General features: G+C 39.0%; 2 protein-coding genes and 1 long non-coding RNA gene across 9 annotated transcripts in view; 1 reads left to right on the forward strand and 2 right to left on the reverse strand.

Annotated features, from left to right (window-relative positions):
* The window catches only part of pparg (peroxisome proliferator-activated receptor gamma), a 42655-nt gene extending 23405 nt beyond the window's left edge, over positions 1-19250 (reverse strand). The window contains exon 1 of one of the 6 annotated variants that reach the window (XM_014336812.2): positions 19135-19250. Coding sequence is in view for 1 of the 6 variants with exons in the window: in XM_005932305.3 (XP_005932367.1) it covers positions 18464-18515 (52 nt within the window). In the remaining 5 variants the exon portion in view is untranslated. Of the gene's footprint in view, positions 1-2729; positions 6754-18463; positions 18579-18986 lie in introns of those variants that run through there. The other 5 variants (XM_014336810.2, XM_005932305.3, XM_014336811.2 and 2 more) reach the window with 5 other exon arrangements.
* A 9-nt stretch (positions 19251-19259) lies between these two features.
* LOC121815215 lies at positions 19260-25259 on the forward strand. Of its 2 annotated transcripts, none has more exons than XR_006054889.1 (2): positions 19260-19370; positions 22358-25259. It is a non-coding gene; the product is annotated as an uncharacterized LOC121815215 (long non-coding RNA). The 2 variants fall into 2 exon arrangements; XR_006054888.1 differs by having other exon boundaries at positions 19271-19370; positions 22361-25259.
* Positions 24218-26183, reverse strand: part of syn2b (synapsin IIb) — an 88021-nt gene continuing 86055 nt past the window's right edge. The window contains exon 13 of the mRNA XM_005932304.3: positions 24218-26143. Coding sequence (XP_005932366.1) covers positions 25990-26143 — 154 coding nt within the window. The 3' untranslated portion in view covers positions 24218-25989. The remainder of the gene's footprint in view (positions 26144-26183) is intronic.

Raw genomic sequence — 26183 nt, forward strand, 5'->3', positions numbered from 1 at the left:
ATTAAACCTAAACCGGCCCACCCTTACAGGTAACACAACAAATTTAGGCATAAACAAGCTACTTTAAACTACACCCTCGCAGAGAAATTTAGCCACATTTAAAAAAGGTGCAAAAATATCCAAAATGTAATAGACTACAGAGGCAAACCAGGAGAATGACAGAATAGATTTTTTTTTCTAGGCAAAGAATTGGACCAGTGAACTCACCAAAGGTTAAGATGACTGTGAGTGCAGAATATTTTTTACCACATTTTCATTTCTTTTGTAATTTTCCAGTGGGGTCATGCTTTAAAACTACTTTCACAAGCCGATGAGTGATCTGTTTCAAGTTTTAAAGAGAAATTAGGAGTACTTCCTAAAGTCTGACCTGCACATGCCCTGCTGTCGTGCTAACCAGAAGGTTATCTGGTTATCTATCAGCACAATTCAGCATAATGTCGACGCTGCTCTGGCTTTATGGTAAAATATGCAACTGTACAGCAAAACTAAGGAGGTTTATGTAAAAAACAAGTAACAACATGGAAGGAGCAGAAATGCTTTAACCAATAAATGGCATCATAGCACTATTACTACACACTTGTACACACTGGGGGCAGATTGCATGCCATAAAAACACCGCAGCAATTTCCTAATGTTGTAAACCCGCTCAACATTTGGCAATAAAACCCTTTCTGATTCTGATTCATAAAAGAGAGCGACCCCAAATATATACTGGCAGATTTAAATCAGATATGTACTGCACTTTTTAATGTTATTTATTTCCAATTTTACTTTTATGGTAGAAATGACTATATGTGAATATTTAGCTCATATCCACTGCTACACTAGTGGGTATCTACTTTCTTCATGTTGCTGTGTTATTGTCAAATTATCTTACGTGCTAATACTCACTGGATTAAAGTAACACTTGACTCAATGCACAGTGGGGTCCATAGTCTAACAGTCTGTTAGATTTCTTTATTTTTGCTAGTTTATGATGGGAAGATAAAGGCCGATCCGGCGTCTTTCTAAACATCAGCAATGAAAACTGGATATATTTCCTGTGCTTGTGACAGGACTGTGCTGAAATTCTGACCTTGATTTAAACCGAAGAGACTGAAAAAACACAGAGGACAGCAGGCAATTTATAAATAATCAATAGAGGAAAAAGTTCAGTGACCTTCCAAACAACCTTTCACAATCACCACCAAATCTCAAAATAAACCTCCCTCCGCTCATCAACCTTTACTGCCTAATTTGGAAAAAAATAAGTGTAACAAAAGAATACAACAAATGATGCAACAGGACAAAGCCAAAATAGCAATACTCAGGTGGCACAGTAGCACCAGCTATAAAAATGGCTTGAAATGGCTCCAAATTACTTGGCACAACATCCCTGTGGAACAAACATCCTCCTCATCCTCCTCAACTGCATATTGTTTCCTCTCTACTTGTTTGGAATGTGGTGGCGAAAATCAATAGGGGGTCCACTTAAAATTCACATCAACTGTGACATTGTTTCACAGCGAGTGAGAGAAGGCATCTGCGTGTCCACATGCTGTAACTTCCACTGCCCTGGAAGCTGGTGACTATTAATAAACAGAGAAACCTGGATATTTTTCCATATGCTGGCCAGCTGCCAGCTGATCTCAAGCTAAAATAGCACCGGAGCAACTTGCGCTCTCGTTGGCATGAAGTCATCAGGACACAGAAAATTAGCAGGAGAGTGAGTTCTGACAAAAGGCAAGAGAGATAAAGTAGGAAGGGTGAAAGAGAGCGAGTTCCCAGACCACCAAAAGAAATCAAGCTGGACCCCTGAGACTTTGAAAAAACTCTTATCTTAGGAAATTCATGCTCTGTGCTCACCACCACATGGGAAGGAAAAAAAAGGGAAGGAGGCTGCAGAGTGGCAGTTAAACCAAGGTGCTTAAATTATGTTGCAATCAAAGGTAAAAAGTTTTTTCCCTATAGCTCCTCTTCTTGGAAACGCTACAGTGCAAAAGCAACCAAATTAACCTGATTTTATCAGACTGGTTTGTGGGAAAGCAACCTGTCAGAGTTTATAAAAAGTGAGGGATGACTAGTGAGGGACACGCAGTATGTTTCAAAAGGTGTGTACATGTGAGCACGTGTGACAGTTGTTTCCTGCCAGTTCTCAAATTTCCACAAGTCAGAACTTGATTTCCACGTAAGAGTACAGTGTGTAGGAGTACTTTCTATTGGCTATTGCCTAACTCGCGACCTAATAACAAAGGCCCAACGGCAATCTGGCAGGCAGGTCTGGCAGGCTGCTGTACCTGAACAAGCCAGACAGTGTGTGTGGGAGCAAACACACAGTGAGACACATCAGCATTTTCTGCGAAATGAGCTCATACAAACAGGGACAAGAAGTGTCCAATTACTTTAGAGGAGAGAGAAGCTATTATTACATGAAACAGCAAGACCAAAATGTTAACTTTAAGAGTTGAGTGTCGTGTTGTTTTTTCGCAGCCTGGATGCAGCAACTTTGGAAAAAAGAGGGAAAAAGAGGGGGTCAGACTGAGAGATGTGAAATCTTTCCTTCAGGGACCGAGTTGCAAAACAAATGTGATGCTTTTTAATGTTCATATTTCTTCACAGCGCCAATAATTTGGTCCAAAACAGAATGAAGAAAATGCAAGAGATCAGATTACTTCACAGAAAGCGTTTAAAGCCCTGTCTATAGCTTTGAGCGCTGTTTTGACAATCAAGGGAACAAGCCTCCTACTTACCTTTTAAAGCACTACTAGCAAAGCGTAACAAAAACACTTAAAGATGCAAAATGTGCAGAAGAAGAAAAAACCCCTACAGTCAGAAAAGATCCAGCATCATAATTCTTCTTTTTGAGTGTTTAACAGCACTCCAGCAAGAGTGCTATTCAACATAAGTCAGGCAAGAGTAAAGAGCGGTTAAGAACATGAGAGACGTTAACACAGAAATCAGCCTCATATATTTAGTAAAGGGAGAACCTGCCCTGCTACATTCAAGGGAGTAACACTCTTATCTTTGCTGTTTGAATAAAAACTATTCAACTTGTCTGAAGGCGAGGGCTGAACCACGCATATCAAACCAGGCAATCTCTCATTCAACACATGTGGCTGGAAATATATTCTGTTTCCACATGAAAGCTGAAAAAAAATTCTTGCAAAAAAAAAAAAGCAACAAGTTTTTTTTCATATATCACAGCTAAGTGAAGAAAAATAGATAAATATAGACGTGCACTACAAAGAAGAGCTGCATAGTTACTAAACAAACCTTAGTCTAACAGTCTAACAGTTTTCTAGCCGTTGCTTTTATGAGATCCTGACGATAAAGTGACATGTTGCAGAGTATTTCCCCTGTAGAAGAGAGCGTTCTTTTCCTCTTTTCTTTCTTTCTTTCTTTCTTGCACAGTAAGCTGTTTATTTTACCAGCTTTTCTGTGCACATGAATGCGTTGAAGTGCGACAGAGAGAGAAAGAAAGAGAGTTAGTGCAGAGAGTTCTGTGACTTCCTGACCTCTTCATGTAAAACAGTATGTGGTTCGCTGTCAGTGACTAAAACAAAGATATGCCCGCCTGCACGTCTGCACAGTCCCCACAAATTCTTTGAAAAGATTAGTGCGCTTTAGTTTTGCCTCGATAGTCCTGCATAAGGAAGCTGTGGGACACTGGAAAAAGCATGCATTGTAAAAAATATTGTGGTTTATTTGACTAAGCAATCTAGTTTACAATATGAGATGGTAGGAGATGTACTTAAAAAACCCCAGCAAAGTTTAAAAGGCCGAATGCAGTTCAAATGCAAAAAAAGAAGAAAAAAATACCCAGAAAGAAAAAAATCATCATCATACGCATTAAAAAAAATTCTGGTGGTGTGAAGCCACAGTGGACAGAATTACCTGAAAAGGGCCTCCCCCTCTGCACCTGAACGATCAAACAGGAGAGTGATGGAAAACCATGTGCACCCAAGGTGTCAGGCAGAGGTTTGGACTGCCCTGTCAGTAGAATCGAGAGTCTCCTCTTGTCTGAAAACCCACATACTTGGTTGGTACTGAATTTACTCACCAGAAATCTTCAAAGTTTGACACAGTGGGAGGTTAGAAACCACAAGTTTTGTCTGGTTGGCACAGCTCTGAGTAAAACAGCATCCAGACAACCTTTCTCTGATTTCAATTTGATTTTTGTCTCTCTCTCTTTTTTTGTTTCAACTTCAAAAGCTAGGAAAATTGAGCACTGATAACACTAAGTCAACCTGAGGTCAGATCAGGAGAGAGGCAAAATTAACATAAGTACGAATAAATCAAAGAAAATGCACCTCCCTCTTTAAAAGAGACAAAAACAAAACAAAACCGAGGCTGTTCTCTAATCCTAAAATGTCCTGCTAATCATAATTTTAATTTGTTTTATTGAAAGGAGTCTCGCATTAACAGCAGAAATACACCCCCACACACACATTAAAAAAAAAAAAATCTGAATTGGTGCTCTTACTACACACACAGTGATGCTACCAAATATCGCGCTAATCTTGCTTACACACCAAAACATGTCCATAAAGTGATAAACGGTCTGTCAAGGCAAATCAAATAAAACTGGCTGACCTCTAGTATCGCACTGATCAGTGCTGCTGTCTGCTCACACATAACTGACTGGATGCCACGATTACATGTACGATTTAACTGCAGCTTCCTGATCATGATTGGTCTTTGTACTTGTTGGTTTATTAAGGCTATCCAAAGCAGCTAATGTTCAGACAAGATAATGAACCGAATGACAGCAACACACACACGCGCGCACGGGGTACCGCACGGTCCACTCACCCTGCTTCTACTGTTTTGGTTCAGAGTCTTCAGTGTCCGCTAAATGACCAAGAAGTGACAGTGGCAGTGACAGGAGCAGAGACTACTGTGAGTGAGCGTGTGTGTGTGTGTGTGTGTGTGGTCATGTTTTTCCTCAGGAAGTGATGACCAATAGAAAGGGAACTACACACACATTTTCTCCTTCTGACAGAGTCTGGGCTCAGCAAAAGTTCAGACAGCAAACTATCATGTGGTCTGTGTGTGTGTCTGTGTGTGTGGTTTTATTGTCAGTTTTATATGTGTCATTCATTTTTATATATTTTTATGTGCGCATGTCGCTGCTGTATTAAATAGACAGTGCATATTTGTGTATGTGTGGCCATGTGCTTCAAGTTGTTTTCTTGTATACAGTTTTTCTTCTAGTTTCATGTGTCTAAGTGTGTGTATGTGTGTGTGTGTGTGTGTGTGTGTGTGTGAGGTGGTAGACATCAGATGCAGATGATTTCCTGTTGCTACACACTGACAGGCAAGCTCATCATGCCTCTTTGGTTGCACTTCTCTCCCTCCGCTCAGTCACTCAGTGTCGATGTGACCATGGTGACGCACTCGCTCCTCATGCAATTTCTAACCCAAGAACATTAACATGAACATAATAGTTCCCTGATTTGATTTCTTACTAGAAAAGCACCGCTGTTTAACCTCATGAGCTGGGGTCAGATGCTCACTATCTCTTTTGTTGTTGAGATTTAATCTGAACAGATTTCAACAATGTAGCAAACTCCTCAATACAACAGATGTGCTGTATAGTTCAGTCTCTGTATGCACAAATACATGGCACTGATAGATTATTCCAGCTCTTTACAGCACACTGTTTTTCTTGTGTGACTCCAAATTGGTTTATAGACAGATTCTGTTTGATTTCAGTTTATCTGTTGTCTGTTTCAATTATATATTAAAGAAAGAACTGAAATTTTCATCTCTCATTATGAGAAATTCGACCAAATTCACGTTCCAAAGCCAAGTAATAGAGAAGTGGTTTCTTCTTTCAGCTTCCATCTGCAATTGTACATCATGTGACTCCACAAGAATGCACAAATCGCAACTTAACCTAGAAAAATTATCTCCAAAAAGGCATTTAGCATATCAAAAAAGAGACAAGTGATTGACATACTAAAAAAAAATCCAGAGACAGAGTCTCTGTTTGCATATTAACATCAAACAGTCATTGACAGCCTGTCATTTTGGCCCTAAGGGTCAAGTCTGGAGAGGTAGGAGGAGAGTGGTTTAGTTTGAAACTTTCACAGTTAGTGTGCGCAGAGGAAACAACCGGTCCTTCCAACAATATAGTGAATGACCCAAATATTTTCTAAGAACTAAAGTCTTCAGTTCTTATAAAGATTAAAAAACAAAATAAAGCAAAAATACTTTTAAAAAATGTAGAAATGGTTAGATCAGAGTGAATTTTACAAACACTGGGCAGATTTAAAATGCAGCATTTGTGCTTGTAAATATCATTTTTCATGTAAAATAACTTATTTTTTGAGGCCATTCACGTCTTAATCTAACAACTCATACACTACAAGGTGGCTGCCCACACATTCGCCGATATACCACCGGGATTAACAATTCGAACGAGACAGAGAACTGTAGTTTTGACGGTACAAACCTCAGGTACAACTTGAAACTGTCTCTGAGAAACCTCAGGTGTGTGGGGGGAAATTGTCGAAAATGACTCACTGACCATATCATACAACTGTTTTTCCATTTATCAAGAGACTAGGTTTTGTGTCTTTGTACATCATGGTAAACGTGTTTCTGTATATATCATACGTGCTGATACTCATATAAGTTGGTTTAACCAATATTAAACAGAGATTTCTTTGTATATATGAAATCAATCATTAGAAAATGATGTTATATTCATTGTGAATTTAATGTGAGACTTGTCTTTGTAGCCAAGGTGTTGAGATGTACTAGCTTAAAATATTTTATGATTCGGCTTGCATTATAGCAAATGCCAGGGTGCAACGATGGCACTGATTTGACCTAACCCCCCCCCCCCCAAGAACTGCAGTAGGAAATTATCTTCTTTACCTACACATTAGAACACAATGTGGCAGATTTGTCAGAACAACTGTCCCGCTGGGGCACAATATGCAAATTACCTACTTCATATCTGCATATGCGAAAGTGAAAGTGGCATAATACTTAATTTCTGTGTTCATTCTGAGTGTTTACACTGAAAAATGCATAATTAATGCATAATTGTTCTTACGTTCTTGCTGCCAGCTCTCTAAACATTTTGGAGCTGCATTATGTAACTAGCACAAATGTGGCATTAGCTCAGTGAGGGCGGGGTAGTACATGCTTGAACACTAGCTATAAACTATGAACACATGTGCGAAAACCACACATGAGAATGACTGGTCAATACGTGGATTAGTGTCATAGCTGGTTACGACATGAACCTAAATGACCAGTTTGGTATTTCAGACGACGTGATTTTTGACTGAGATGATCAAACAAGAGCTAGAACTCGCAGACAGTTAGCTTAAGTTAGCATGAAAACAGGAAATGGAGAAGCATCAAGGATGTCTATGTCTACAAGTAAAAACACCTACCAGTACCGCTAAAGCTTACTAAATGAAATGTGTCACTACTTGGAGAAATGTAAATCATAAGCTGTAACAACAATAAATAGACTGTTTTACCAAAAATGTTAAACTACTCTTTTAATAGCTGCAGACTGATAAGATTAGGTGAAAAAATTATTTATTCCAGTGAGATAATACAGCGGTCCCTCGTTAATCGCGGGAGTTACTTTCTAAAAATAACCTGCAATAGGCAAAATCCACAAAGTCAGCTTTATTTTTTTACAATTATTATAGATGTTTTTAGGTTGTAAAACCCCTCACTACACACTTTATACACTTTTCTCAGACAGGCATGAACATTTTTACATCTTTCTCTCTTGTTTAAACACTCTCAAAGTTCAAACCTTTGTAGAAAAATAACTCCAGTATTATAGAATGAAACCAACTTCAGAGACACTGCTAGTGATCGATGATTTATGTAAATTTGACAAGCTGAATGCATTCTGTACTGGACAGGAGACACGGGACAGAGGAGCTTGATTGACAATGGTCTACAGCCGATCGGGAGGCAGAACACAATGCACTCTATCAAAAAAAAAAAAAAGCATGCAAAATTGCACTAAAAAAAATCCACGAAACGGCGAGGCCGCAAAAGGTGAACCGCGATATTGCAAGGGACCACTGTACTAGTTTACTTCTTTCTCCTCATTTTTAGGCAGTTTGGTTTTTAACGATAATATATCTCACTTGTGCAACAGCAGTCATACAACATCGCCCTGCCAACACCAGATGCATTTGGTTTTGCTCATAGTATCCCTTCCGCTGATCAGTCATCATATCAGCTATCCTTAAAATATTATTCTATTTATTATCCACTCAACAATCATAATGAGTAACCACGTTTTGCTTGGCCTGGGTCCCAGTAAAAATATATTTATTTTTATATACCAAATATTTTTGCTCATATGACTCTATAACGTTGAAAAGGTCGCTGTCATTCTGTGCAATGGCTTGGCAGAATCACCCATGCACACACATCTGTACACAGAGCGATGTTCAAAATATGTTTTCATTGTGTCAAATGACAGTGCGGCTCCTATAGCACTGGACGCTCTTGATCGTATTAAACATAGTGAGATGTGCAAGGACGCATACACAATATGCTGCGTTTGTTTGTTGCTTATATGTTGCAAGACAAATAAGAAATGGGAAACGATGTACAAAGGGATCAGCAGATGTTTCGAAACCTTAGTCCTGGCTGACTGCTCTTCCTAGACATCGCCTTGGTTGAAAAAAATTGTTGTAAAAGTTGTGCGATGTCTGCAGTGTTTCCTTTCCATGTGCTCAAGATCTTTCTAAAACATCTCCTGGATGCCCTTCTCGGATTTTCTTGCAAGGGTAAGTGTGCATGCAAGAACTGTTTTACATTTGACTTTTGACAGTTAGAGTACAACGAAACAAACAAACAAAATTCTCGCTTGCTGAAAGAGCGAGAACTGTTTGAGTGAGAAGAGGGCAACCTAAACTCAAGAACTCTTTCTCTGAAGACCATATTCTATCTTACTGATCTACTCAACGTATTAAATAAAGCACACTACTGAGTTATATTGCTGGCATTTGGAGGCAGAGAGATAAACACAGATGCATACGTTCATCATACAACATATAAGACAGAAGAATTTACATGTCAGAAATACATTTTTGCAAGCTCATTTTTTAAGAGGTGGGGGGCAATCTGGTAATACTAGTTTTTTATGAGCAGGAAATGTTTTGGATTTCATAATCAAATAAGCTGTCAATCAGATACTGTTGTATTATAAAAATGAAACAAAGGAACATTCATTTGCCTTCTTTATCACAATACATATCAAGCCACTGGTGGCGACACAGTGGTGCAGTGGTTAGCACCGACATGCCAAAGCAAGAAGGTTCTTGGTTCTAATCTCCTGGGTGGCTTAGGCCTTACTGTCTGTAGTCTGCATGTCCTCCCTGTCCCTGCATGGATTTCCCCTCAAGATACAGCTCTTCTCTCTGTGTGAGCCCTCCAGCAGACTAGCAACCTGTCCAGAGTATATGTCTGTGAAGGTTCTCAGTCATCCAGGTCATCGTAGTCAAAGGAGCTTGTAAAGAAAAGCGTCTGGACTTCTTTAAGTTGCTTCTTAAAGAAGAAGCTTCAGAACTGAACTGAAGAACTGAAGAAGCTTCTCGGATGAGAGGTGAAAGGTCTTCAAGCAACTTAAAGAAGTCCAGACACTTTTCTTTACAAGCTCCTTTGACTATCCAGAGTATACCCTCCCACTATTAGCCGCCACAGGCTCTGTGACACCAAGTTGGATGGATGACTGATATTTATGTAAATGGACACAAAATCAACATCTGTCCATGTATGCATCTCCAGGTCAGCTTTCTTGAGATAACAACGTTTCATCTGCTGTGTTTGCTGGTTAGAAGGCTATACATAAACACATGGGAAAAGCCAAACAAAGAGCGATAGAGCACCTGCCTTGTTTTTTTTTTAGCTGTAATGCTTTTTATGTATGCATCTGCTTCCATACATGCTTCTGTTTTTAGAATCATGAGTTTTCACAATAATTTGAGGACATGAACTCTCACCCAGTTCCTTTAAATAGCTATGAGTTAATGGTTGATGAGTCCCTTGAGCCTCAAGATCTTCCTCAGTGGTTAAGGGGAAGGAGTGGTTGCATGTTGTCATGGTCACAAACACACAGATTTTTACACATCCACTCGTAAATACTACCTGTGTGAGCAATGGTGTCACATGTACAAGACATGTATGTAAGGACATGTGTGCACAGCATAAATGGAGCACGGCCCGGGGCACTCCTTTCCTTTATGAGAAGAGAACAAAGTCAGACTTTATCTATCTTTGATGCACAGTCCAGACACATGTTTCAGACATCTAGCACTGAAAACATGAAACAGGTTAAAAAAAACAAAAAAAAACAAAAGGATGGAGCAAGAATAAAAACAATGAGGATAATATGACAAACAAGGACAGTGAGATCACTGCTTCATGCTGTGACACATGTGCCTATATGATGATCATGTACGTTAATCATCACTCTATATGCTTATGATCCCAGCTGTGAAAGTCATGTGAGAATACGCACAAGCAATGATTTATTGCTAAACTTGTGTGTTGATAAACACAGGGAGTGAGAAGGAGGGTGATATGGTAGGAAAGGGGAGAGGTGCAATGTGGGAAGGGTCATGCCCTGTTCCTCGAAGCGGAGAGGAAAAGACGGGAGTGTGCTCCCGTCAGCTGCACTTAACTGGACAATAACAAAGCGACACATGACGTGAATCTCATTCAAAAGACGCACTGTAAATATGAGTGCCAGGAAAGGTGTATGCAGAAAGAAACATCACAAAATTTCTGTGAGGGGTAAAGGACGTATAAGAAGGAGGTCAGAGTTGGCTCAGGAGGCGTGTGCTCTCTACCACACGCTGGACTGGTGGCGAAGATAAATGTATACTCATGAACGGGAGTGTAAGACTGGATGAAACACTGTCCAGTCTTTGGCATGCTGTTATGTTTTTGGAAGCTTAATGTTTTAATGCTACTTGAAAGCATTTCACCATGAACGCTAAGCAGCCAAACACATGTAAGTGCAAATAAGAAGTGGACATTTACATTCAAACATTGAATATCTAAAAATCACTGACATAAAGCTTCAGACTTGAGTCAACTGTAAAAAATAATGGTTGTTTATCATTTTTCTAAAAACAGTTTAAACTATTAGCCAGATCTGGCAGTGATGACTTCACTGGTAACTTGTGCCTGGTGTACCCCTCCTCTGTCCCTGTGAAAGCTGAGATAGACTCCAGTTTGATGAGACCTTACCCAACACTAAAGATATTCACAGAGATTAATGACAAAATTGGTTGATAAGCATGACAAATAAATTCAGATGGAAACTTTTTCACCCCTTCTTGGAGAGGTGAAAAAAAAAATTCCATAAAGACGCAAGCTACTGGCAGTTGTTGTTCCTGTTTTATTTTTTTTTTAGGTTATTTGGCATTCGGTTATGATTAGCCAATTTTAAATTGAGGAGGTGGATTGCAGAAATCAGCCAGATCATTCAGAGAAGAATCTGAACTGGATATGGCATTAAGCAATGCCATATCCAGTAAACCCAAGAAGCACCCGATGCACATCAAGTATGAGTCAGTTTTCAAGTTCCCAATAGAGACCAGATTTTGACCTGATGAGATGCTTTTTGCTCCCACATCTTTTTAAAAGGGAAATTAGGACAGAGGTTACTAGATATCCCTACAGTCTGTTGAATAATTTCTGTGTTAAAGTGCATTGGCAAGAAAATCCTTCTTGCGTGTGTATGGCAGTATATGTGTGTAACTGTGCGACTGGACGTGTGTGTTTTGTGTCTTTGGGACTGATTGTGCCAGACTCCCATGAGGCCTCAGAAGCTCCAGGTTCAGTTTGTTCCAGTTGTTTTCAAGTCATTAATTTAACTTTTTTTTGTCTGACAGGATGCAGAGGTAAATCTGAGGATGGGTCCTTTCCCTGGGTAGTTCCAGGTCATCAGCTATAAGAAAGCTAAATTAGGAAGGAGAATCCTGATGGGGTATATCTACATGCAAACGATACTCTTGTAACACAGTATAATTTATTACTCTACTAAAGTCAGTATCGATTTGCTGTGTTCATAATTTCTGCAAGTTGTTTTAACATTTTCATAGTAATGTTCTTATCTAACGGTTTACAATGCAGTCGCTGGCTAAGGCTCTAACTGCTGTAAAATGTTCATGCATTTTGTGTGAATTATTAGAATTAATAATGAGAAATTACACAGTGGACCATATTATGAATCTGGATTGACTGGAAACCAAATCCCCCTCCAACCTCAGCCTCATGTTGCATTTTTTTTTCTCCGACAATGACTATTTTTGGCTCAAGATGCAGGATTAGTGTCTCAACAATGTTGGCTAAATGCAATGTAAGTCTGAGATTTGTACTGACTGTTCTGGCTCAGTAGGTTAGAACATGGTGTTAGTAATGTCAGAGTTTCACACACTAAAACACCTAGAAGGGCTAGTCAACAGATTACCAGGTTAATGTCCACAACTATTTTTGCACCATAATGGGAAGAGCTCCTAATGTTACAGCACCAGTTTTTTTCTTCAATAATACCCTTTTTGTTGGACTGGTAAAGGAAGATTCTGTCATGGTCCTGGGTCTTGGACACAGTTTTTGAGTTTGTTATCATCTTGTTTTTCATTCTTTGGAATTTAAGAGATCTTTTAGTTTTAGTTCTGTATTAGTTAGTCTTGAGTTTTGTATTCTCAAGTTCATCTGAGTTTGTTTTTTTCAAGTTGAAAAACTTGTTTTATTATGTTACTCCTCTTTCATGCCTACTCTGTTCCTAGTCTCATCTCTGTCTCTGTGTTCTATCTGGTTTCCCTGTCCTTTCATGTTAATTCATCTGTGGACGAGTTCCTGTGTCAAGTTCATGTGTCTCAGTCTAGGTCTCAGTTTGTGTTGTTTCCTGTTTTATTTTGATAGTCTCCTTACTGATGTAGAGTTTAGTTTTGCTTACCCTGTCTCATCAGTCAGATTCTTTTCAGCTGTGTTTCCCCATGTGTCTTCTCTGCTTTAGCTTCTCCCTGTGTATATCTTGTATTCGTCCCCCTTGGTGTGTGCGTTTCCATAACCCTATCAGTCCATCCATTTATCCCCCACTCTGTACAGTAATTCCAGGCAAGGAAATCAAAAAAATCTGAATCAACTTTTTGGGGTGAACATTCAAAGTATCATTCAGCCAACAGATTAGCTAAACAGTGTCATTTGAAACCAATAAACAGATTAAATATGAACATACCATTAATAATGCATTACTCCATCCAAGTATAGACAGTCTAAAAGAAGGCTGTAGCTTTTTGGGGTCTGAAAAGTGAAGCCAATGCGTACATGGCTTTAACTTGCACTCAACGATGGCCATCAGGGGGGAAACTTGTAATTGAAGCCTATGGGAAAACAACTGGAAGCATTTAGCTTACAGACTCAAGAACTCATTTTATTTAATATAAATATTAAATAAAAAAATCATTGAAAATAAAATTGACCGTGCTGTATTTCAGCAATGAGGAATATATGCGGAACGCTCATTGTCTAATGACCGCCATTAGAGAAAAGGCATGCAGTTTCACAGTCAGAACCAGCTCTCATTGCATCCGGTTTCAAAATACCAAGATGGCAGCAGTGAAAATGCTTATCTCGAAGCCTCAAATAGGGACTTCAAAAATAAACACGTGACGTCACGGCAGTTCCATCCAGTATGAGTTTGATCAAAGCTGAACCAGGAAGTTTCTCCAAACTTTGGGAAGTCCAGGTAAAATTGTACTTGGGTATCTTTTCGCTAAAAATTACTTTTGTTAAAAGGCTCTACGAATATTGCAACGCAATAGTTTACTGGTTGGCTACCTCCATGATGTATGTCAGAAAAAAACCACTGTTCCAGACATACCGTCTCTTCGTTTTCAAGCATGTGAAAGTTGATAACAGATTAACAGATGATTGAGCAGGGGTAATCTTAACGATCAATAAATCGTTTCTCAATATTCAGGGTAAAATGAATTTTTTCAGAGAACTCAAAATTAATAACAATCAGTAGATTAATCCATTACAATAACAATAGTAAACAATAGTAAAGATATATGACAGTAAAGGTTGGATAGGTCGACAGATCTCTAATAAAATTAGGGCCTTTATTAGGGCTTTAATACGAGCCCCAGGAAAACGTGATTTCTCATGTTCACAGTCTAAAATTGAGACAGCAATTTTAAGCGGGCATCAGAAGAGAAATACCTGAAAGGCATCATGTTTACACTTGGCAACTAAAACATGTTCCCTTCCCACACAAACACAGATGTATTTAGGACAGCATGTAAAGAAATGAGAAACACGAGTCACTTCTCAGGTAGCAGGTGTTGTTGTGATTTAGGAATCATTGTGAGAGTGATAATGCGAACAGGTGCTGTGGTTGCAAAACGTTTATTTTGCCGAAGGTTCTGTCGACTCAATTTGCATTGTTTAAAAAACCCACATCTAACACATTCGGCATGCTAAACGTCAGACTCAATCTTCTGATTCAGTCTAAGAAATGGTGAAATGTTAACCAGAGGGAAGTTTTGACATTTCCCAAATATACAGTTGATGTTGATCAGCTCTAAATATACAATAATGTAAAAATATGACCCCGCAAAAATGGGCTAAAAATCAAGTAACTCATAATGCTTATCAATACAAATAAAATCAGTATAGAAATCAACAAAGGCACAAATTTTACAGCAAAGAGGAGGGGACACTGGTTTGAAGAAAGGGAGACCAGACATATAAGTTTAACTAGTAAAGCAGAATTTTTCATTCGTAAATAACCTGCTTGTAGAGCAGGGCGATATGGCCAAAAATATTTATCACGATATATATTTGAAAATTTGCGATAACGATATAACTGACGATATAATTGATGCGAGACAAAATACAACTCCACAAGATTATTAGCGCAAAAAGACAACCTTCCATTTATTTTCACTTAAACAAGAAGCTGGTTTTTATGTACATTAAAGCTTTATAAAAATGTAACAGTGCAAATGCAAATTCCTTGCTGAAAGTTTAACCAAAAGGCATTTCCAGTAGAAATGGGCTGACATATCCTGAGCATAACCATGTATAATATCCACTGAAGTTAAAAAGAGGTGCTTTGCAACATTAAACTGCAGTGTGCAGTACGTATTTTTCGGACCATAAGGTGCACGGGATTATAAGGCACATTAAGCGAAACAAAGCAGTCAGATAAATCAAACTTTATTAAACTCATTCTTCTTGCTTCCTCCACTTCTGTACCATTGATTCATTAATGTTGAATTCTCTGGCAGCTGCTCTATTCCCATGTTGTTGCAGTATATTAATGACTAACCTCGTATTGTGGATGGATTATCTCAGTTGTTCTCCTGACTGAAGTTTGGTCCGTTTACAGCATCCTGCCATGCGATTGCATTTGTCTCTAACCATGAGGAACCTTCACGTTAACTTTTATAAGTGGAAAAGTGTTAGTGTTCGTCCTCCAGCTTCACTGTTTATGTTATGCTAACATAGCTGTGTCGCTAGCGATCACGTAGCACATCATTATATACCAGCTAGCCCAACTTCAGTAACCCTACAAACGTCACTGCTGTTTAGTTTCCTGTCTTCATTTATGTTGGAAGTGATAGCAGAGCTGTACGTTTGAATTTTTTCAGAAATCTCTCAGTCAGAACATGCAATATCATGCTTAGGTAACTAGCGAAACTAGCGAGCTAACTTCCGCTAGCTTCCTGCTAACTTCTAACTCCGTTAAATGTAATAAATTTTGTTTTCATGGATGCCTGGAAGTTAAACTTCATAGTTACACCTGGTAAAGCAGCAATGCTGATCGTTTTATTAAAGATGAAAGAATTTAGACAGTTTTTAACTCTCAGTGATGCTGCAGTGTTGTTTGACCTGAAGTATACGGAGTTTAGGACCCAGATTACTCCCAGATTTAAGAGCATCTTAGTCCGACAAATACGACAATAACGACGGCCGCTTGCATGTTCTGCAAAAAAATGTGCTTTGTTGTGTATCTGACGGACAAACACCAAACCAGTTCCACATCACTGAAGTTGCACCATTTTTACAAACCAATTCTGGTTCATCTGTTTCACTCAACAATCGGCCATGTGCGTATGAAAACAAAGGCACTGCGCATGCGCGTTTTACTCATTCTATCGCGATATTTCATTTTCCTATCGTTGCCTAACATTATACCGGTATTACCGTGAACGGTATAATATGGCCCAGCCCTACCTGCTTGTGCCCCATATTTCGGTTGTCAGTAGAATTCTGCAGCCGAAATGTTGCTTTAAACTTACAGTAAATGGTGAAATGATTGGCCTTGAAGTTAATAATTACACCCAATTGAAAAAACAAATACATGACCTTAAGGCTAAACTGCGTCAAATACGCATGTCATCAGATAAAAGGAAATCAAACACGCACTTTTGAAAAACACAGTCAGAATAAGTTAATCTGATATATAGTAAACAAACCAAAGTGTTGGTGGTGTAGAAACAAAAGTGGTTAATTATCTGTGGGCTGTATAGGAACGTGGCATTCTCTTTTATCTGGATTTTGCGCAGACACAAATGCGCACACTGTCTTCCTTCCTTTCATGCAGTGATTATGCTTGGCTCTTAGCGAGGTTTTGTAACATTTTAAAACCGCTGGATAGTGGAGCGGCAACTCTCTCATCATGGATTTCAAATTAACACAGATTTTCAAGAACTAAGGCAATTCTCTGTGCGGAGGTGTTTTTAAGAGGCTGAACTTTGTCTCTGTGGCTTTGTGCAGAAGTATATCATCTACGGAAAGTCAAACAAGACTTTCAGCACGTGTGATGGACAACAAAAACATAGCATGGTATCTTGAGGCACTCCTTTCATTTATGGCAACTAAGCAAAGTCCAAATCTATCACAGTCATTCTCTCACACGCACCAACACACACACACACACACACACACACACACACACACACACACACACACACACACACACACACACACACACACACACACGCCTCACTTCAGCAGTTATATAACCCGACAGGCAATAATGCACTGATTGATGATGTATCAACACACTCAATTGGTTAGTGTCAGATTTTAAGCAGCCTATGCAGAGATTACAGGCTAATTTCACCAAAGATATGAGATATTTCTCTAACTGATTAAAGTTCCTGGAGATTTTAGACACAAATATTTGAATCTGTTTGCGTATCAGACACAGCGACACAAAAGATTCAAAAAGCTAACAAAAAGTCTTTGTCAAACAGAGTATTACCAAACTTACATGACAGCAACGCAAATGACTTCAACAAAATGTTGTAAACCCAGTAAAACGATATTACAGCATGAATCTAGGAGTTAATCAGAAAAAAATAATCTTTTTATAACTTGTCATATTTTAAGTTCTCTTATTTTAAAATAGCCGTATTACATCAAGGGTCACGTTGCATGGACGTTTAATCTGTGAGCTCATTCTGCTAAATGTCTAATAATTCACAGGATCAGTTTGAGTACGAATGCTGCTGTTACTTGAGATCACCTTTAAAAATGTACTACTGCTACTTTTAAATAAAATAACTCCTCTTTTTTTTGTCGACACTGTTTCTCTGACTTTCTGACTTAATGGTTAAAAATATATTGCTGCTGATTTTCCACTATCTTTATCTTTGCTGAATATTATGATAAAACATGACTGCTTCAGCTCATTTACTACCAGTGACATGTACTTACTCACTTGGGGAGCTGTTTTTACACTTGACTTAGATTGATTCCCAGTCTTTGGTTTTGAGGGTCAACGTACCGTGACAATAAAGCTGCTGTGATTTTAAATATAACATATAATAGTCTCAGAGGAAAGTAAACAGACCAAACACATGAAATGTCTTGTGTATGTAAATAGCAAACTAAGTTTTCAACCAAAAGTTGTGATTTGCAAGATATAATGGATAAAATGGTGATTGTTGCTGTTCTAAAATGTCTCTGAACATTTTTCCAGCAACTCCACGGTGTTATGAGACGACTGACATGAAGATCGTACAAAGCGATGAGGAAAACAGTTGAACTTATTGTGACACTCTTACGCTTTACAAGGGGCTCTTACAAGCTTTCTCACCGTGTGTCATTACTGAGTCTTAAAAGAATACCATAAAGACATCACCTATCACACAGCCGTGCAGCAAGCCTCAAAGAGAAACGAGTGTTTAACTCTGAGCTCCAGTCAACAATATTGCTGAGTCACCACCATTATTTTCCTGTCAATTCCAAGAACACAAAACTGCCTGAAGCGTGTGTGACATATCCACAAATTCCACGTATGACACAAAAAGTATAGACTTCACAGAAGTACACATCCAAGAATGTATTGTATAGGCCCTGTAAAAAGCCTATTTTACTCAGATAAATGCTTATGGAGGTATTCAACAAAGTTTCTCAGCACGACATACACAGAAACAAACAAAGCATTCCTCGCACTCACCAGAGAGGCTGTGGTCAGTTTGATGGGTAAAATCTCTGCCTGGTGTTTGCATGTCAAGCTCACACTCACACTATGGCCTTCAGGCACACTATGGCCCAACACCTGACTTTGTGTCAGTTGTCAGTCCTGTGGCCGCCCCCCGCCCCCCCGTCATTGCCACCCCCAAACTGTGTGCCACAGTCATCCTGTCACACTGTAGGCTACCTGTGCGTGTCGACCTTAACATTTACATCGGGGACAATACGCACAAATAAAATCTGATTTAGACACAGCTGGATAAATCAACAAGTCTTCAGCTGGGATCTACCTGTTTAAACTACTTTTTAATCAAATCACCCTTTTTTGGCTCACGTGCACGAATATTTAATATCAGATTAGACTGCAACAGTGTAATATTAACCCAGTCTTCATTAATTTAAATAACTTTCTCCCCCCTACGGGTGCTTTCCCGTATTTTCTCACCCAGCCCAGCAACCGCAACACTCAGCGCGGCAGACTCTGTGCCGACCGGAAGGTGACTGACCTGATCGGTGTGTTGAGGCGCAGAGGAGACAGCGCACACTCTCTGTTTCTGAAGCTGGATGGTTTGTCTTTTATTTTCGGTGGTGTTAAATTTCTTTCAAAACTCGAAAAAAAAACCCCCAAACAAACAACGGAAAACCCAAACAAACCGTGGCGTCCGCAACGTGCGCACGGGAGCGCGGCGTCAAAGAGGTCCGGTGTGTTTGCTGTGCGGTTTTCTGCTCAAACAGCAGCAGCAGCAGCTGTGGTCGTGTCTGCCTGCCTCTCTCGCTCTCTCTCCTCCCTCTCAACACAACCGATCGGGATCTTGAGGACACAGGCAGAGGCATCAAATTACCCATTATAGTGGATTTTCTCAGTTGTTTGCCCCATATGGGAGAAACAGGTAATGTAAAATTCAGACCTAAAAGTGTTGTTTCTTAGGTGTTTAGCCATGTGGAACAAATAACTTAAAGGAATAGTTCCACCTTTTCAGCAAAGCACATATTCACTTTCTTGCCTAACTTACAGGTAGCTAAGATAGTTTGATATAATTTTGACTATAGGAAAGAGCTCAGTGGGTTACCTTAGACCAAAGACTGCTAAAAGAAAAGAAAAAAAATCACATTTTGGTATGGTTAAAAACTAATGAAATACCCTTACCACTTGTGAGAAGCTCCTCTAACTAAGATGCACCAATAGTAAACTGCATTCGTATATCGTTTACCTGCTATGTGTCACGCTAGTTTTTTTTTTCCGGGAACTGTGTATGGAACAAGTGAGTTTCTTTAAAGTATTGTTCCCCTCCAAGAACTAGTTCGGCTTTTTGATACTGGTTTTGCAGATTAAGCAAGTAAGGCTACATTTTATTTGGTAAGGTTTTTTTTTTAAAGTTTTAAAAAAAATAATAAAATTTATTTTTATTTTTAGTAAGACAACCAGTTGAACATGGCAAGAAAAATTCATTTCAGGTTAATGTAATTTATATATCGTGATTCACTAGAATCGTTATAAAAAAATACTCCATTACTCAATTACACGTACTTAAACTTTGACAGTTTTCATTATGGAGGCACACACTGAGAAGTCATAGCTTGGATTAACTCTCTTGTTTGATATTATTGGATCACTAATACTGATGCATTCACGTGTAAGCACGGGTTTGTTGATGTAGTTTCTTAAGGTGGGGCTCGTTTTAGTTCCAGTACTGGTCGGTAGCTTAATCGAAAACAGTGCAACGTGTTTTCTAAGCTGACGTCTTGTGTACATCAAATCTGAAAGCTAACTTGTAACTACTTCATTAGTAGCAGCTGTACTAAACTGTTAACCATCTAATTTAAATTTCGATATTAAGTTCATCCCCCAATAATAGTGAATTGTTCCTTTGATACTCAGTCACTTGACAGTAAGTGGTTGCTTGTTTTGTTGCTGTCTGTCGGGCTCCCCCCCTCTTAGTCACTTAGTTTACCAGTGATGACTATCGAGCTGATTACAGTCATATTTCTGACATCACAGTCTTTGGTCTCAGAAGACGGGACTGAATTCAACTGCTGAAAGACAACAGGGTGATCATTTGACTGTGCAATTAAGTCATCTAGTTCACTAGGAAATCCTGCGAGTGTCGTTTAGCAGATAACATCCTGTCGACCCTCTCATGTGTTTACTGAAGCTGAAATTGTACTCTGCTGCATCACTTAGTTCATGAAACGCCATCCGGACAGTCAGCTAGCCTGCTGAAAGTCAGCTTAGTGCAAAAACAGGTGCACAATGAATAGTAAGTTTGCCTGCGTGCTGCATCTTTTTAGACTTTGTTGTAGATTTAAGGATCTTCGACTAACCTCAACACACAGCTCGCTCTGTAACGGTAAACTAGACACAGAATCTAAGGGCTACTTTTAATTTTTTTACTCTGCTGACTGAAAGCAGATGTGGTTCATATTTTTTAACATCCTTATCTTGAAATCACATTTTGTTATATCTGACTACATATCGGATGTTGAACTGCTGTAAATACCCTACTTACCACAGACTGAAGGAGCTATTCTTAAGATTACGAATGAAACATCTCAGCACTCATGGTGCAGGTGGGTGTTTAGACTGAAATGTGCCATTGCATGAGTACAGCTGGCTAAACAAAACCCATGAACAAACCCACATATTAGATTTTGTTTTAAACATTTACCAGTGCTTAAATGTACAACAGCCCAACAGGTACAAAGAGGCCTGTAGAAAACACACAAAGCAATAAAGCTGCCCCCCCCCCTTTTTTTTTTTTTTTTGGTCAAAGTGTCATTTGACCAGAGTCTGACCTGTTGGGGCTGCTCGCTTTGAGGTGGCTATGTATGACGTTGAAACAGCATGCGCAGAACTGCATGTCCTGGTTTGCATTTATGGTTTTTCAGGAAGTAATTTTAGCAAACTGTAATCTTTGGTTTGCAATAGAGACCTCTGTTATTAGCCGTCGTCGTGTTACTGTGATTGCAACAAATAAATATGAATCTATAGCATGTGCTGGAATTCTTAGAAGGTCTTTCAATAAAAATGTAACAAGTCCAAAAATTGTAGTGGGATTTGTGTCAAAACCAAACTAAAGCAAATGTGTGAACAGATACCTGATGGTGTTACTTCTCAAACTTCAAGGTAGAATCTGTGTGAGGTGACTTTTCAACCTGCTTTTGAAGCAATTCAACGCAACCGATGTTAAGCCCTGCCACTCACTGCTCAACACTGCAATCAATTCTAAAAAAAAACAAAAAACTCTTTCAAATGCAGGTAAATGCAGCTGTTAATTTTGCTACCCTGCGAGTGCAACAGTAAGCTTCAGTTTAGCTGCCTTTGATCTATTATAACTCAGTATGGTGGACTGAGACAGCTGCTACACTTTGGTTATTTACACACACACACACGCACACACACACACTTACACATATTCTCTCACTCTGTCTCACATGCATAACATCCTCCCCATGCAGAATTTCTTTCTTTTTTTGCAGAGATAAAAAAAAAAATGACACCCCTGAGAGTTTGGCTGTTACAAACAAAGCAAAGCAATAATTTCTGATTGTTTATAGAGTCGAATCCCAGCAGACTGGAGCTCTGGTATCTGAAAATGTTCATCATCAAAGTACTTGTGTATCTTAACAGGGCTCTCCTACGCTGTCGTGATTATTATAAAGTGGAAAAGACTTGTCATTTTTCAGGCTTAGGAGGGGTGCAAGCTGCTCAAAAATCAACGCGGCTTTTAGTGAGGAAATTGAAACCCTCACAGTTAACGTTATGACAGAAGAAATCGGCCAAACTGGCTTGATTTGTCCCTCCATGCTCGTATGTATGGGATGACAAATGAACTAAATGTTTAGATTATAACATTTAATCTCCCATCTCTCCCTCCAGCAGGTTGGGATGAGCACCAAGACAAACAGGATTTGGCTAGTATAGGCTTGCTTGGTGAGTTAGCCGCCCACATAAATGTCCCTTTGAGCAACGTGATGGAGACGTTCCCACAGATCTCTGTTGACTGGTTGCCCCATGGACCAAGAGCCAAAAGCAAAGTGTGTTTCCTCTGTCTTCACTGTGCATACTGTATACATGTTATCAGCGCTGGCAGACTTTGTTGAAGAACTGGTTCTGTTTTTAATTTTAAAAAGAGCGATCTTAATAAATCGTTTATTCTTGACATTACCTTGAAACCCTTTGCGATGTAGATGAAGCATCTGATTATGTCAGATTTTTTTATGCTGCATACAGTAAACACACTGTCTGCATCTTTACACAACAGAGAGGGAAAAAAAAGTTCAGTTTCACGCAAAAGTATTGTGGTTTATGTTAAAGGCTAAAGTGGCACATGTGAAAAGGGCCCTTCCGCCACTCGCCTTCTTAAAGCGTGACAAAAGCGTGACATTAAAGGCAGGATATGAAAGAAGAACAGGATGAGGAAAATATGACAAAGAACTTTTTTTTTAAAAGTGTCATTAATATGTGCTTTTACACACGTCTGTATGTATAAGTAATGTTTTTAGAGAAATATTTAGAGATGTTTTAGAGATATTTATATGTAAGGTATTTTTAAAGAGTGTAATAAATAATTATAAAATGCTAATCTTGAGAAATGGCAAGTACACAATTGACAGCACTTCCACATATACACAGTGCCATCTGCTGCCTCACATGAGAAAATTCAACCCAGTGCCTCTTAAATAAAACACCACGAGGCATCAATAATTCACACTTCGCTCGCTTAAATTTATGTGATGGTGCTGGCAAATGATCATTTTTCTACTTTTAAGTGTTCCTAAAATGTAAATATTGTGCTGCCTGTGTAAGATATAACGCTCTACAATGTTTTGATATACAGTAAGCCTTCTGGCATTGCTAGATTTGTTAGGGAGACTCTGTTGTGGATGTCTTAGTATTTTTCATCTAAAGGAAAATAAATATATATGCTGAGAGCAAAATGACATACCAACAAATTAAACAATGTATCTCAGTAAAGATTTTGAGTGTGAATATTTCTAAGAGTGTGATGAATGAATGTGGGACCTTCTTAGCTGATGTCTGTCAGTAGCAGTAGGCTGCGCCACGTGTGCTTTTTTTAAAAAAAACATTTATCTGGTAAATTAGGGTGTAGTTCTTCACACTGGGGCAAATCTGTTGAGTTCACAATTCAACAGATACAACAACAGATGCTTTTAACAGTCATGTGTCTTAAAGCTTAAAAGTCCTTTTAATCACTTTAATCAAAGCTTTGTCTTGTGATATGTGGTATGTCTCAAATTTCCTGCTAGACAAGCCATGCCAGTGCATACAGCTCTTCAGACTCTTCAGACATCCATGTGACACAATCACATGGACGTCGGTGACACCTAAGTCAAAATCTTGTCTTAGCAGTTGCATATTTTGTTTTTAACTTACTCACAGCGGTTTCAATGTTGCAGTATTTTAGGATTGGTGACATGGTAATGGAGACAGCTGATGAGCTGTGGCAATCCTTAAAGGGAGGAAGCGAAAGAAGAAGAAACGTACTTTTTTTCAGGTTTGTAGTTTGAAATCAGAAGAAGCAGTGGCTGTGGTGAACTTGGTTTTAGTCTGCTCAACAGCAGCTTTTTTAATTAGACTTTCCCTGACTGGTGAATATCCACATCTATCCCAGGCCATATATGCTTACACAGATGCACCACACTTCTTTATGAGTGTGAAATAGATGTGCCCATGTGAAGAAAACACTCAAAGAAAAGACACAGCCACTGGCATGACTCTCAGTGAATCAGTGGGATGATTGAACCACATCTTTATTAACTTTTATCTGTACAGAAAAAAAAACCAGTCACCAGATCATGCAAAGCAGGATTGCATTACAAATAAAAACACAATATAAAACAAACATTTTATACTTTACCATAAATATGGAACCTCAAAAATAAATAAATATATTACAAAAAAATAAATAAACTTCTGACAAATACAATATGTCAAAGTTTACTTGCAACATAGTCATGGAAATGGATAAGCCGACAGGTTGATATGCAGGTCGTAGGATTTGTTTTTACGCGTACGTTCTTGAAATGCAACAACTGAACCAAAAATGACCGGTGAAGGTAGAGGGTTCAATCCAGGCTGCGTAAAATTCATTGCACCTATACATACAAGGCTAAGGACGAAACACCAACAGTTGTGATAGTACTCAGATCAGATGCTGACTGCACGTAAAGAGCAACCTGGAGAGTCACCATGGAAAGAAATCTTAAAGGGAATGTAAGAGTAAGGTATTCAACACATACACAGATCCCGTATGTATGATAATATAATAGGGTGACAGCACTCAACAGTCATGTCGAGGTGTTATTGCACTACTGTCTCAATGTCTTTTCATGAGAATAATCAACAAAGTACAATACTGTTGATAGATCTACACAGAGGTGAAACAAGAAATCACCAGTCACAACTACAGACATGAGTTACCACGTGAAATGCATTCATTTACTCGCCAGCCATGCTCCTCCTAAACAGCAGATTCCAATGCTCAAAGCTTCATAGTGAATGAATGCATTTTAATATGCAATTGACCCAGGTCTGCACAGCTAACACACATAGCTGTGAATTGAAAACATGTTCACAATAAGGCTACAACATCTAGAGAGAGAGAGAGAGAGAGAGAGGCAACGGAGGGCAAAGTCTAACATTGATAGAGCTCTCACTTGCTCCAAAAAGTCACACACTTGGAGGAGCCATGCACAACAAGTGAACACAAATGAACACACAGATATCCCCCCCCTCCCCCCTAAAACACACGCACACATAAATGAACTTCAAGGCTTATAGACAAAAAGGGGCAGCAATGACGAGCCCAGTAGTCGGTAGCCAAGGACCAGAGAGACACAACGGCTGGATTTACACAGACAGGAACAAATCTTTTAAAGAAGTATCTCTTTTTTTTTCTTCTTCCCTTTTTACTGACTTGCTGACCAACAACGATTCACTGGAAACCATCAAATGTAGGAGAAACCAAATGTCATATCTGAACATTAACATTTGTATAAATCCAGCTACTGAATGAAAGAGTTATGTCACTGACTGCAAAGCTAATCAAAAAGTGCTGCTGATTTCTTTTTTTATTATTATTGGCTTCTCTCCCATTATAGTTGTGTTTATACTGCATTTATATACTGTATATAAACTTATGTACATTCCATCTGTAGTCTTTAATATTATACTTTCATTATACCTTAGACTCTGTTCCTTTGTGTGCGCTGGGAAAAAATAATTTTTTATTCTATTCTTTCTACTATATCATAATATATTCTATATCAATGACTTAACTCCTTCAGACCTATTAGTCTGGGTTCATTCACGGAACATCCTACCCAGCAGGCCTCACTGTTACTCACACAGGAAAGCTAAAAGTGGTGCAGAAGAGGGACCGGGACAGAGGGAATACAGTACAGTTAACACACAAACTTTAATCTCAGACTGGTTCACATTTAATGTCAATCAAGTCATCACTGGCCAATGGTAAATGGAGGGTGTGTCTAGTCAGAGAAAAGGCTGGCGAAAGACTTTCGAAGGTTACGAATGGTCTCGGCCTTTGCCTCCTCCTGGCCTTCGCCTCCGGAGCTTGAGACCCCGCGGAAGAAAGAAGAGTCGCTGAAGGCGTTGAAGGCATTGGTCAGGGACTGGGATTTACTGGGAAGAGAATGGAGAAAAGGAGGGGGAAATCGAGAAA

Source organism: Haplochromis burtoni, unplaced genomic scaffold (assembly GCF_018398535.1).
Source record: "Haplochromis burtoni strain Fernald_Lab_line unplaced genomic scaffold, NCSU_Asbu1 Contig_156, whole genome shotgun sequence".
NCBI lineage: Eukaryota > Metazoa > Chordata > Actinopteri > Cichliformes > Cichlidae > Haplochromis > Haplochromis burtoni.